Here is a 15610-nt window from a genome sequence, read left to right as displayed (position 1 = left end):
TTTCATTTCATTTCACCCCATTTCATTCTATGGGGATGTTATTATCCTGATGATAATGTAATTATCCCGATAATCCTGATACCAAAGCCAGACACACTACAACAACAAAAGCTACAGTCCAATATCCCTTAGGAACATTGATGCAAAAAATCTCAACAAAACACCAGCAAAAAGAATTCAGCAATATAATTAAAAAGATTACACATTATGACCAAGTGGGGTATATTCCTAAAATGTCAAGGGACAGTTCAACATAGGTAAACTGATCAATGTAATAATCCACATCCACAGAATGAAGGGAAAAAAATCTACACAATCATTTCAGTTCATACAGAAAAAGCACTTGACAAAAAAAAAAAAAAAAAACACCTTTTCATGAAGAAACACTATAAACTAGGGATAGAAATAAATCATCTCAACATAATAAAAGCCATATATGAAAAACCCACAGCTAATGTCACACTCAAAACTGAAAAACTGATTTTTCTTTAAGATTAGGAACAAGGCTGGGACACCTGGGTGGCTCAGGGGTGATCCTGGCATCCAAGATCGAGTCCCACATCAGGCTCCTTGTGGGGAGCCTGCTTCTCCCTCTGCCTGTGTCTCTGCCTCTCTCTCATGAATAAATAAATAAATAAAATCTTAAAAAAAATTTTTTTTAAATAAGGAACAAGGCAAGGACACCTGCTTTCACTACTTCTATGCAAAAACAGTACCAGGAGTTTCAGAGCAATTAGGAAGAGGGGAGGGGAGGGATGAGGACAAGAGAAGAAGAAAAGAAAGGTATACAAATTGAAAGGAGTAAGTAAATTATCTGTTTGCAGACATGACCTTATATGTAGAAAACCCTAAAGATTACACACACACACACACAGAGTAAGTGAATTCAGTGAAGTATCAAGATATAAACTCAACACTCAAAAATTAATTGCATTTCTGTAGATAAACGGAATAATTTAAAAAGGAAATTACAAAAGAATTCCATTTACAACAGTATCAAAAAGAATAAAACTTAGGAATTAACCAAAATTTATGAGAAAAACTTATAACTACAAAAACACTGCTGAAATAAAACATAAATAAATGGAAGGACATCCCATGCTCACTCCTTGAAAGACTTAATACTGTTAAAATGTCAATACTACCCAAAGTAAACTACATTTCCAAGTCAATCCCTACCAAAATTCCAATGTCATTTTTTGCAAAAATTAAAGAATTATATATATGCAAATCACAAATCTGATAAGGGATCAATATATAGAATACATAGAGAATCTCTAAAACTAAAAAACAATGAAGCAAAAAATGAGCAATAGACTTAAATACACATTTCTTCTAAGAAGATGTAAGAATGGCCATTAAGCAGAAGAAAAAATACTCAACATTGCCAGTAATTAGGGAAATGCAAATCAAAACTACACTGAGATGTCTACCACCTTGCCCCCCTTAGGGTAACTACTAGCAAAAACCCAGAGAACTACAAGTGATGGTGAGGATGTGGAGAAATTGGAACCCTTATGCATTGTTGGTGGGAATATAAAATGGTACAGTCACTGTGAAAGACAATATGGAAGTTCCTTCAAAAAACAGAAAACAGAATTACCGTATGATTCAGAAATTCCACTTCTGAATACATACTCAAAAGAATTGAAAGCAGGGTCTTGAAGATATTTGGATACCCATGTTCATAGCAGCATTGTTCACAATAGCTAAAATGTAGAAGCAATCCAAGTGTCTGTTGACAGATAAAAGGATAAGCAAAATGTGGTACAAACACACAATGGAATATTATTCAGCTTTAATAAGGAAAGATATTCTGTAAGATGCTAAAACATGGATGACCCTCAAGAACATTATACTAAATGAAAGAGCCAATCACAGAAGACATCTACTGTACAATTCCATTTATATGAGGTACTTAGTCAAAATTTTAATGACAGAAAACATAATGGTAGTTGCCAGGGGCTGGGAGGATAAACTGATTAATTGCTTTGGGAAGTTATCATTTAATGGGTATAGGTTTCAGTTTTACAAGGTGAAGAGTTATGAGGATGAACGGTGGGGATGGCTATACAATAATTCTAGTGTATTTAATACCACTGAACCTAAAAATGGTTAATATGGTAAGTTTTATGTTAAACATATTTAAGATAGAAACCCCAGTATCAGTTTCTAACACAAGATGAATAACAATTAGGTTTGAATGATGTTAAGAAGCTGGATTACTTATACTACCAGTGTTCTGACTAAACCCCAAGATCAGAATCTGCCACTAGATTCCATTTTAAATGATTAATGCAAAAACCAATCAAACAAAAACAGAAAACAAACAAAAAAACAACTGTTCAAGTTTAAAACACACTGAAAATAGGAATTTCAGGCTTCATCATAATTCCAGGGCTACCCACAAAAACATAAATTGACAAGGACAGAAAGCACCATCGGAGCAGATATGAGTTTTTGGAAAACAGCAAGAAGAGAAAAATAACTTGAAATACTAAAAGGCCTTGTTAACAAATTTAGTTCAACTAATTAGATATATATCATTTAAGGTACTGTAGAGGAAAAACAAGACAAGTGCTTGAGATGCATTCAATGTATAACAAGACAAGTAAAAACAGTATTTTTAATGAGGGCAATAATAAGTTCATCCAGTGACAAAGTAGCATGAAATTTTCAAATAGGAAGGGGAAAAAAGCAGAATTAAGAAAGATCTTGAGTCTTATCCCCAACACTACTGATTTCACTGAATGAATATGGATTAGAAAGGTGGTCATGGAAGGCAGGTATTCTACACTGGAGAAAGAGTAAGCAGAGATATTGAAGTAGAAAATGACACTTTATATGTAGAAACAACATAAATCATATTTCCACACTTAAGAAAATGTCAAAATTTTCTTCTATAAGAAGAAGCAACCTGTTCTAAGTACGGCCACCAAATAATCTGCTTTTCATTCTGATAGCCAAAAGCTAAATGGCCATTTGTTTGAGGATGGTAAATTATGTCCCTACAAAACTTGACTGCAAGCTCCCAGACAGCCTAGAATGGTGTCTCTAATGCAGTGTTTGACACAAGTAGATACAGAGTATTTAGTGAACTTAAATAAACTATGAGAAAGCCAGTATGGTACTATTTTCTGAAAATATGTAACTTAAAATACTACTCCTAAAATATGCACTGTGAAAAATTTCATAGTCAAGTCTGTAAATTATGCAAATTTTATTATTTATCTTCCTTCACAGATCAGTGATGAGCATATTAACATATTACAATCTCTGAAAAGTGCTGTAATATCAAAATAATCTACTTCTTTTAAATCTAGCATTTCCCAAACACATTCAGGCTAATAGAATTTTTTCCCCTCAGATCATTAAGACTCTCTAGAATTATTATTCTATCAAATACTTTGAGAAATTCTCTATTAGAGCCCAAAAGGTAACAAGAATAAAAGTGAACAGCAAATTGAATTACAACATTCCTGAATATTTAAGCATATCACTAAATGCATCTTCAATTTCACTGAAATTTCTGCAAACTGCATCATCTCCCAACTGAATTGCTTAAAAATATAGTCACAGCAGCAGGAAAAGATAAACAGGAAAACTAAATATTTAATCTCCCTCTAGTCATAAAAATGAATCTACACAATGTTTCTGAAATACATGGACCATTACTTAAATAATTAATATAAAGGGATGCATGCCTGCTGGCTCAGTTGGTAGAGTCTGCAGCTCTTGATCTCAGGGTTGTTAAGTTCAATACTCCACAACTACAGTTACACACACATACACACACAGTATTATGCCAATCTCTTTCCTAGCATCAAAGTCCTTTTTCCTTCCAACTTATTCTGTCAAATAAGATACGAGTTTACAGAAACACAGTCAAAATGTTATTGCTCAAATAGATCACTGAAATGAGTAACTACTTAGTAACTGCCTGAGAACAAATGTTACTATCTGAGCAAAATGTTAATAGGATGTGGTGGGATTAGGTTTTTAAATAAAAGAATAAGGGTATCATAAAAATTTCCCAAATGCTTTATTTACAGTATGAGAAAGTATTAATCTTACTTAAAAAACATTTTAGTGCTATGAAACTGATACTGTTGCTCAACATTAAAGAGGTGGACCATGTAACAAACATATTAAAGAGATCTCAATCCTATCCTCACTCACCTTGCCTTTGCTCCAACAAAAGATCCTGCCTGACATATCACCCCACTTAAAGGTTGTTAGCATTATTTACTTATTAATTCTAAATCTACCAAATTCTGTGCATATTTTAAGAGAAAAAATAAGGGGGTTAAAAAGAAAGTCTTTCTAGACCCAATGACACTGACTATTAAAAGTCCAGATCTATTCAAACAATAAAAATATTTAAAATCTGGGGAAGGTTGATAGTGAAGATACATATATTTTTTAATAGGTATAAAAAGTGATGGGGGGGCAGGATGAATATATCTCAAAAAAGCCTTGCTAATTGAAGAGTATTAAGCAAACAAGAAAGTGGTATTTTTGGAAGTTTTTAAGTACTCTGAGAAAAATTATCAGTTCTCCAAAACAGTGATTTTGAACTATATAGACCTATTATTAATATGAAAATTACTATTCTAATTATTAAGAAAATAAACAAAATAACCCTATAAATCCCTTTATTGTTCATGCTTTTAAATAGTGCTGAAAAGGTGCCCAAAAGAGACAGCTAGATGATGTTGATATATTCACTCAAGAATATATATAAATACCTAAAATTATAGGTAAAATAACATGGAAACTTTGACCTATTTAAGAACAACTGATATCTAAATGACAGATCAGCATTTTAAAACAGGCTTTAAGTGTACGTACTGATAGGGTCTGTAGTGGTTTATACTTTCCATGAGCAGTGTAACATTAGTTATTTTGCAAAGGATTTATGTAGGTAAAGATTTATGTAGGTATATATGTTTTGTATCAAATTATAATGCTTAACTCATTTTATCGAAAGGTCTTCTATAAAAGGTATCTTAAAATGTATTGAAAAGCCATAAATCTTCAAATCTACAAAATCCGTCATGGTACAGAGATTTTTTTTTTTTTTTGGTACAGATTTTTTTACATCATACCAAAATAATTCTTTTATAGCCAACTCCTGAATCTAAAAGCTTAATTTTGCCAATGAAGCACTTATATCTCCCTGGTTAGAGATGTTTTAGACTTTTTTTTTTTTTTTTAAAGATTTTATTTATTTATTAATGAAAAACACAGAGAAGCAGAAACATAGGCAGAGGGAGAAGCAGGCTCCCTGAAGACAGGTGATGTGGGACTTGATTCCAGGACCCCAGGATCATGACCCGAGCCAAAGGCAGACACTCAACCACCGAGCTACCCAGGTGCCCAGAGATGTTTTAGATTATACAGAAAAGTTTGAGTTCATCTTCAAATGTTTAGTGCAAAAATGCATAGTGCAAAAGTTCATCTTCAAATGTTTAGTGCAAAAATTCATTCTATGGACCCTAAAATGCTCTCTCATCTTTTGGTACTCAAGACTCATCAAATGTCACAGGTAATAACCATGCATCATTTCATTTTTGGGGCAATTTATGATATAACTTGCATAGAATATAACATACAATATAAATACAGCCCAAGATCCAAGGTGTAAATAGATTTTTATTCTGAATTCACTGGTTTATGACCAGCAGCTTAGCATGATTTCTAGAGATACTTTTAACAGTAAAGCCTGTAAAAGAAGGATAAGTGATACATTTTCCTTATACTCCATATTTATCCTATTTTCTCACTTCTAAACTACTGGAGAAATTCGGGTATAGTTCAATTACTGAACTTGAGTCATTCATATTCATACTATTACTCTGTATGGTAAATGATAATAATCCATGAGGCTATTTTCTCCATATATACTTTGAAGTACTAGAGCAAACTAAGTATTTCCCACCCATAACTTAAAATTGAGACAAAACTCTTCATGTGAAACATAAAGAGGAAATTATGCCTTACCTCATACTCAATGTCAGGTAAATTACTCTCATCTGCTTTCTCTAGCTTTTCAGCGGCCCACTTGCTTGCAGCCTCGGCAAGTTCCTTTTCAGTTAGCCTACTGGGTTTGTCTAACATCTAATAAAAACAAAAGAATAGTTCTATTACAATTCTCAAAAGCACTTAAACTTCCAATACATCAAAAAGTGTATCCTACCTTAACTTAAAATCATGTAATTTCATAGAGATAACAAGTACATTCTTTATTTGCTTTTTAAAAAATATTCAACATAGAGTTTCTTTAAGTAGCAATTCCTTTTCGACATACAGATCAGATCTGACTCCTAATTTCATTTATATAAAACTTCAAAAATTCATCTTAAGGAACCAAAGACACTGACAATTAACTAATATATTAACAGCATTTGAAATATATAGGACATCATACTGATTTCAATGTTGTATCTTTAATTATATTCAATGAAATAAATAATGCCAAAATATCATCAAGGTAAATTCCTAATGCAATAGAAAAGTCAGATATGTTATTTCCATGATTTGTAATAATGTATATAAATCCTACTCTTTACACAAAAATTTTTTTTAATTTTATTTATTTATTCATGGGAGACACAGAGAGAGAGGCAGAGACACAGGCAGAGGGAGAAGCAGGCTCCATGCAGGGAGCCTGATGTGGGACTTGATCCCAGGACTCCGGGGATCATGACCTGAGCTGAAGGAAGATGCTCAACCACTGAGCCACCCAGGCGCCCCTACACAAAATTTATATACTTAAAATTCATCTTTTTGATACTGTTACTGCTTTTCTTCTTCAGTTATATTCAATACTAAACAATGGGGCAGCCCGGGTGGCTCAGCGGTTTAGCAGCGCCTTCAGCCCAGGGCCTGATCCTGGAGATCTGGGATCGAGTCCCATGTCGTGCTCCCTGGATGGAGCCTGCTTCTCCCTCTGCCTGTGTCTCTGCCTCTTTCTCTCTCTCTCTGTCTCTCATGAATAAATAAATAAAATCTTTAGGGAAAAAAAAAAAACAGTAAATCAATACTAAACAATGTATGGAATTTCAAGTTATAGACAGACCTGGGTTTGAATGCCAGTTTCATCACTTGCTAGGTAGATGATTTTATATGCATAATTCATGACACTGTGAAGCCGTGGTTTTCTTATTTACAAAATGAGGTATTAATAGTATTCATGGTTTTATAAAATTTACTTGAAAGTATCTAACACAGTGCTTGGTACTTTAGTTTTCCTTTCTTTACCATATAAATATCAGTTATAGTAAAACTTTTGAAAAAGACCATTCAGTTCATGAGGTCAATATAAAAATGAAGAAAATTAAAATTTTTTTCTGGAACACACGATTCCTGTAAACTGTTTACAGACCTATGTTACAGAATAAGATGCATAAATTCTAAGCCAAGGAGCAGCTGGGTGGCTTAGTCAGTTAAATGTCTTGACATGGTTGATTTCAGCTCAGGTCATGATTTCAGGGTTTGGAGATCGAGTCCCACACTGGGCTCCACACTCTGCCCCTCCCTTGCCTCTCTCCCTCTGTCAAAAAAAAAATTATCTAAGCTGAAAATTAGAAAAAGGGTTTCCTTGGGCCTATACAGTAGCTCTGATTCCATTCTATTATAGTAGCATATATTTTCATCAACTAGGTCTTTCACCTGTAATTTTTCTCCATGTCTTCTCTAAAGTAACATCATTAATTCCAAATACACTTCCTCTGGATGATAGTGGCATTAAAAATCTCCACATTAGGGGCACCTGGATGGCACAGTCGGTTGAGTGTCTGACTCTTGGTTTTAGCTAGGGTTATCTCTCAGGGTCATGAGATTGAATTCCCTGTGGGGCTCAGCACAGAATCTGCTTGGGATTCTCTCTCCTTCTAAAATAAAATAAATAGATCTTTAAAAAATCTCTACACTAAAACATAATACAATTTATAAACTGCTTCTGTATGCACACCCAAAATGTATGTTAATTAATGGAATTCCACGAAGGTGGTTAGGGCAGACTTAATTACCCCAACTTATAAACCAAGAAACTAAATGCCCAAAAGCTAGTGATTTGCCCAGTCACTAGTAAATGCTAAGCTGGACCTTATGACAAAGGCCCCTGACCTCCTTCCACAGTTTATTCAACTCACCAAACTTCTGGCTGGACATCCATAATATTTACTAAAGGATAATAACAATGTATGTACATAGAGTGTTTCCACAGCCACTGAAGAAACCTAAATACGTCACTACAAAGCCCTACTCACACATAATGTTAAAAAGGTAGAAGTGATACCTCTATTATTACTTAGTAATAAAGTTAAACAAACAGGCACACCTGGGTGGCTCAGTTGGTTAAGCAACTGCCTTTGGATCAGGTCATGATCATAGGGTCCTGGGACCGAGCCCCATGTCAGGCTCCCTTCCCAGCTGGGAGCCTGCTTCTCCCTCTCCCTCTCTCCTTCTGCCCTTCCTCACTATCTGTGGTCAAATAAATACAATCTTTCTTTAAAAAAAATTAAAGACTAAGAAGAAAAAAAACCACATACACATGAATATATCAAAAAGAAAAAATTTATGCCCCACTTTTTTGGTATCTGTTTTGAAGAGAAAGTTATAGAGTAAAAATAAAACAAACATTGTAAGTTCTCTCTAGTAAAGATGGAGCAAAATCTTCTACAATTGAATCCTTCCATTCGTCTTTCATTAAATCTGTATACCTGAAAAACTCTAATTTGAAAATGACTTCTGGGGACACCTGGGTGGCTCAGCGGTTGAGCATTTGCCTTTGGCTCAGGTTGTGATCCCAGGATCCTGGGATTGAATCCCACATCAGGCTCCTTGCAGGGAGCCTGCTTCTCCCTCTTCCTGTGTCTCCCAACTCTCTCTGTGTGTCTCTCATTAATAAATAAATAAAATCTTAAAAAAAATAAGAAATAAACTCTAAAAAATTATTCCTACATGAGGGCAGCTAGAATGTTTAAAAGAAAAAGCTCTCCACCAAATCAGGAAATCTACATAAAAGTGTCCAACAGCTACCATATAACCCTGGGCAAAGAACAGAGGATGTACGTTTTTGGATCATAGGTCTAAAACTCTGAAAGTCTGATTCCATTTTAAGACAAAAATGCAAACATCTACTTTTACTGTCAAAAATAGCTAAAATCCACTATGGTTGCTTCCCACTAAATATATTTTAACATGTACAAAGTCCTATGTAATAACTTACATTATAGAAGAAATGAATATTTCCTATATCATAGTTTAGCATTCATAGTGAGTTAGATGAGAAACTACTGTTTACTCTTCCTTCATTTTTACCTGACAACAAAAACAAGCCATTCTTTCAGGTGGATAAAGCACCCTTGACAAGGTAAGGCAGGACCAAATTCTAATCAATCTTCTCATACAAAACCAGCATTCTAGAATCTTCAGACTTCTGGGAAAACTCTAAAGACACAAGTTGTCACAAAGACATCTTTTTCTTTTGTTTTTCCTTTGAGGCAGTGAAGCAGCTGCTCCCTGAATACCAACCAGCATAGACTGTCAGGCGATGTTTACTCTTGCTGAAAAGCCAAGTATACCAAAAATAGAAAAAAAAAAAAAATGAAGGAAGAGAATACAAGTAACAAAGTTATAGAAAGACAATGTGGGTTGGTGAAGAGAATCTCTAACTGCTGAGAGTAGATGGAAATAGCAAATTTTGAGAATTAGAATCATGGATCATCTGTTCAACATATTTGGGATGCTGGAAGGCAGGAATGAAAAGAATGATACAGTGAGAGTACTGTGTTCTTGAGAAAATTCTGAGACTTTTTGATAAAATGGAGATATATATATATATATACTTTTTTAAATTACAAAGTAATTACAACCACATCCCTTTTTTGTGGTAGTAACACTTAAGATCTCTTAGCACATTTAAAAAAATTTTTTATTTATTTATTCATGAGCGACAGTATTTTTTAAAATATTTTATTTATTTATTCATGAGCGACAGAGAGAGAGAGAGAGAGAGAGAGGCAGAGACACAGCCCAAGGGAAAAGCAGGCTCCCTGTAGGGAGCCCGACGCGGAACTTGATCCCGGGTCTCCAGGATCACGCCCTGCGCTGAAGGCGGCGCTAAACCACTGAGCCACCCAGGCTGCCCTAAGTATACAGTATTATTAACTATAATCAGTTACCTGTACATTAGATCCTCAGATTTTATTCATTATATAGATGATAATTTGTACTAACATCTCTTTTCCCTCAACCTCTAGCCCCTAGCTCCTACTGATCACACTAATAGTCTGCTTCCATGAATTCAGCTTTTTTAGATTCCACATCTAAATGAAATTATAGACTACTTAGTCTTTCTCTGGCTTATTAGTATAATGTCCTCAAGATCCATCCATTTTGTCACAAATGCCAGGATGTCCTTTCTTATAGCTGAATATACTCCATTGTGTATATACACCATATCTTCTGTTTTCATTTACATTGCTTTCAGGTCTTGACTGCAAATAATTCTGCAATGAACAGCACCTGAGATCTTCTTTTCATTACCTTGGGATGTATACTCCAATGTGGGATTTTTGGATCATGAGTCTTATTTTCATTTTCTTGAGGGACCCCCATACTGTTTTCCATAGTGGCTGCACCAACTTACATTTCTACCAACAGTGCCCAGGGTTTCCTCTCCTCCACACCCTAACACTTGATCTCATCTTTTTGATGACAGCCATTCTAACAGGCGTTGAGATATCTCACTGTAGTTTTGATTTCCATTTCCCAGATAATTAGTGATGCTGAGTATCTTTTTGTATACCTGTTAGTCATATGTCTTCTTTGAAAAAAAATGTCTATTTGGTTCTATTGTTCAATTTTTAATTGGACTGATTTTTTTGGTACCGAGTTGCATAAGTTCTTTATATATTTTAGATATTAACCTCTTATCAGATTCGCAAATATTTTTTACCATTCCTTAGGGTTGCTTTTTTGTTTTGTTGATGGCTTCCTTTGCTGTGCAGAAGCTTTTTAGTTTGAGTGATTCCACTTATTTCTGTTTTTGCTGCTGAATCCAAAACTCATTGCCAAGACTGATGTCAGAGAACTGACCACCTATGTTTTCTTCTAGGTGTTCTATGGTTTTAGTTCTTACCTTCAAGTCTTTAATCCACTTGGAATTGATTTTCATATATGGCATAAAATAGGGGTCCAGTTTCATTATGTTGTATGTAGCTACCCAGTTTTCCCAACGCTATTTATTGAAAAGACTGCCCTTTCCCCACTGTATATTCTTGGCTCCTGTATTATAAATTAATTGGCCATATATGCATAGGTTTATTTCTGAGATTTCTATTTTGTTCCATTGATCTATGTGTCTGTTTTTATGCCAATACCATATTGTTTTAATAACTATATAGTTTGAAATCAGGAAGCATGATGCCTCCAGCTTTGTTCTTAAGATTGCTTTGGAAAAAAAAAAAAAGATTGCTTTGGCAATTTGGGGTCTATTATGATTCTATACCCATTTTAGGATTATTTGTTCTAGTTCTGTGAAAAACGCCATTGGTTTTTGGGATAAGAATTGCACTGAATCTGCGGATTGCCTTGGGCAGTATGGATATTTAACAATTCTTCCAATCTATGAGCATAGAAAAACCTTCCATTTATTTGTCTTCTTTCTTCTTCAACCTTTTTCATTAATGTTTTAAGTGTAAAGGTGTTTTGTCTCCTTGGCTATATTTATTTCAAGTATTTTCTTTTTGATGCTACTGTAAATCAAACAGTTTTCTTAACTTCTCTTTTTGATAGTAATTACTGTATAGAAACACAACTGACCTTTGCATATTGATTTTGTATCCCATAACTTTATTGAATTTATGTATTAGTTCTAACAGCTTTTTGGTGGACTCTTTAGGGTTTTCTATATATAATACAATGTCACCAGCAAAAAAAAGTCTTACTTCTCCCTTCCCAATTTGGATGCTTTTCATTTATTTGTCTTGCCTAACTGTTCTTGCTAGGACTTCCAGTACAATGTTGGTTAAAAGTGACAAGAGTGGACCAGTTGTCTGTTCTTGATTTTACAGGAAAAGCTTTCAGCTTTTTATCACTAAGTATTATGTTAGTGCTGGGCGTGTCATATCAGCCCTTTATTATGCTGAGGTATATTCCCTCTATACCCAGTTTGTTTGGAGTTTTTTATTTTTTTTTTATCATGAATGGATATTAAACTCTGTCAAATACTTTTTTTTTGCACCTATAGAGAAAATCATATATTTTATCCTTCATTTTGTGAATACGATATATTATACCAACTGATCTGTAGGTACTGAACAATCCTTGCATCCCTGGCATAAATCTCAAGTGATTATGGTGTGTGATCCTTTTAATGTGCTGTTGAATTTGGTTTGCTAATATTTTATTGAAGATTTCCACATCTATATTTATCAGAGGTATTGCCATATAATTTTCTTTTCTTGTAGTGCTCGTGTCTGGTAATGCTGACCTCAAAATGAGCCTGGAAGTATTCCCTTTTCTGTTTTTTTTTTTTTTTTTTTTTTTTTTTAGAAGAATTTAAGAAGCTTTGGATTAGTACTTTTTAAATATTTGGAAGAATTTACCAGTGAAATAATATGAGAAAATTATTTAACTTCTAAGTTCTAAGTCTTTTCTATAAAATGGAGATACTTACATATTGGATTTCTGAATGAGTAAGAAAAAAATACTTAATATAGTAACTAGAATGAGGTAGTTACATAATAAATATTAAGTCGCTATGACAGTACCCACCCCTCCCAAAATAAAAGCACACTCTATCAAATATGTCCCATATGAATATTCATTATTCCCACTTTGGTATGGTCAAGATGAGCAGTGCCTGCAGTTAAGTACCAATTTTAGCATAACCTATGGAAAAAATTATATGAGCAAACCGCTCATTTTTCTGGTAGCTACCTTCAAGTTGTGGTTACTTAAGATTCAAGTTTTTGTTTTTTTTTTTATTTTATTTTTCCTTCTATATGTCTACTTGACCCTCAAATAACAGGTTTCAACTGTATGGGTACACTTACATGCGGATTTTTTACAGTTCATTACTATAAATGTATTTTTCTTTCTTATGGTTTTTAAAAAGGTTAGGTACTTATTTATTTATTTGAGAGAGAGTGAGAGACAGCAGGAGCAGGGGGAGGAGCAGTGGGAAAGGAAGAAGCATTTTCCCCACTGAGCTGGGACCAGACGCAGGACTTGACTAAGCCACTCAGTACTTACGTTAGGGGGAGTAAAAATTTACATATGAATTTTTGACTGCATGGGAGGTAAGTACACCAAACCCCTATGTTATTCAAGGGTTAATTGTATGTTTTTTTTACTACCATCTTTATTTTTTAAAGTCAATTAACATATATTAGTTTCAGATGTAGAATTTAGTGATTCATCAGTCCTATATAATATCCAGTTCTCACCACATCATGTGTCCTCCTTTACATTCATCATGCAGTTACCCCATTCCCCTACTGCCCCTCCCTCCAGAAATTCTCAGTTTGTTTACCATGATTAGGAGTCTCTTATGGTTTGTCCCCCCTCTCTGTTTTTGTCTTTAATTTTTCCCTCTTCCTTTATGATCTTCTATTTTGTTTCTTTAATTCCACATAAGGGAGATCATATCATTGTTTTTCTCTGATTGACTTATTTCGCTTAGCATAATACCCTCTATTTCCATCTACATCATTGCAATTGGCAAGATTTCATTCTTTTTGATGGCTGAGTAATATTCCATTGTATGTATATATGCATGCATGTGTATGTACACACAGACACACACACACCCCAAATCTTCTTTATTCATTCATCTGTCTATGGACATCTGGGCTTTCTCCATATTTCCATATTTTGGCTATTGCAGATATTGCTGCTAAAAAATTGGGGTGCATGTGCCCCTTGGATCACTACATTTCTATCTTTGGGGTAAATATCCAGTAGTTCAACTGCTGGGTCATAGAGTAGCTCTATTTTCAACTTTCGGAGGAACCTCCATACTGTTTTCAAGAGTGGCTGCACCAGTTTGCATTCCCACCAACAGAGTAAGAGGGTTCCCCTTCCTCCACATCCACCCCAACATCTGTCGTTTCCTGACTTGTTAATTTTCACCATTCTGACTGGTGTGAGGTGGCATCTCATTCTGGTTTTGATTTTTATTTCCCTAATGCTGAGTGATAGAGTATTTTTTTTTCATGTGTCTGTTGGCTATTTATATGCCTTCTTTGGAGAAATGTCTGTTTATGTTTTATGCCCATTTCTTGATTGGATTATTTTTTCTTTGGGTGTTGAGTTTATAAGTTCTTTATAGTTTTTGGATACTAGCTGTTTATCTGATAAGACATTTGCAAATATCTCCTCCCATTCTGTCAGTTGTCTTTGGTTTTGTCAACTGTTTCCTTTGCTGTGCAAAAGCTTTTTATCTTCATGAAGTCCCAATGGTTCATTTTTGCCTTTGTTTCCCTTGCCTTTGGAGACATGTCTACCAAGAAGTCACTGTAGCCAAGGTCAAAGAGGCTGCTGCCTGGGATCTCCTCTAAGATTTTGATGGACTCTTGTCTCACATTTAGGTCTGTCAACTTTTTGAGTTTATTTTTGTGTATGGTATAAGAGAATGGTCCCGTTTCATTCTTCTGTATTTGGCTATCCAGTCTTTTTTCCATTGGATATTCTTTCCTGATTTGTCAAAGATTAGTCAACTACAGAGTTGAGGGTCCATTTCTGGGTTCTACTCTGTTCCACTGATCCATATGTCTGTGTTTGTGCCAGTATCATACTGCCTTGATGATTATAGCTTTGTAATAGAGCTTGAAGTCCGGGATTATGATGCCACCAGCTTTGGTTTTCTTTTTCAACATTCCTTTGGCTATTTGGGGACTTTTCTTGTTCCATACAAATTTTAGGATTTGTTCCAGCTCTGTGAAAAAATTTGATGGTATTTTGATAGGGATTACACTGAATGTATAGACTGCTCTAGGTAGCATAGATATTTTAATAATATTTGTTCTTCAACCGAGGAGCATGGGATGCTTTTTCCATTTCTTTGTGTCTTCCTCAATTTCTTTCATGAGCGTTCTACAGTTTTCTGAGTACAGATCATTTGCCTCTTTAGTTAGATTTATTCCTAGGTATCTTATGGTTTGGGGCTCAATTGTAAATGGGGTCAACTCTTTAATTTCTCTTTCTTCTGTCTCATTGTGAATGTATAGGAATGCAAACTGATTTCTGTGCATTGATTTTTGTATCTTGCCACATTGTTGCTGAATTCCTATATGAGTTCCAGCAATTTTGGGGTGCAGTGGTTTGGGTTTTCCCCATAAAGTATCATGTCATCTGTGAAAGAGTGAGTGTCTGACTTCTTCCTTGCTGATTTGGATGCCTTTTATTTTTGTTATCTAATTGCTAAGGCTAGGACTTCTAATACTATGTTGAACAGCCCAGTGGTGATAGTGGACATCCCCACTGTGTTCCTGACCTTAGACATAAGCTCTCAGTAATTTTCCCCACTGAGGATGATACTCACTGTGGGCTTTCCATATATGGCTTTTATGATATTGAGATATGTTCCCTCTATCCC

General features: G+C 34.7%; 1 protein-coding gene across 36 annotated transcripts in view; it reads right to left on the bottom strand.

Moving 5' to 3' along the window:
- Positions 1-15610, bottom strand: part of PPHLN1 (periphilin 1) — a 147312-nt gene that overhangs the window by 56600 nt on the left and 75102 nt on the right. For all 36 annotated transcript variants that reach the window (XR_005380046.1, XR_005380047.1, XR_005380048.1 and 33 more), the window contains one exon: positions 6004-6120. Coding sequence is in view for 31 of the 36 variants with exons in the window: in XM_038577353.1 (XP_038433281.1) it covers positions 6004-6120 (117 nt within the window). In the remaining 5 variants the exon portion in view is untranslated. The remainder of the gene's footprint in view (positions 1-6003; positions 6121-15610) is intronic.

The sequence above is a fragment of the Canis lupus genome, chromosome 27 (assembly GCF_011100685.1).
Source record: "Canis lupus familiaris isolate Mischka breed German Shepherd chromosome 27, alternate assembly UU_Cfam_GSD_1.0, whole genome shotgun sequence".
NCBI classification, from domain to species: Eukaryota; Metazoa; Chordata; class Mammalia; order Carnivora; family Canidae; genus Canis; species Canis lupus.
The sequence above is the reverse complement of the archived record's forward strand: the minus strand, read 5'-3'. Positions and strand labels throughout refer to the sequence as shown.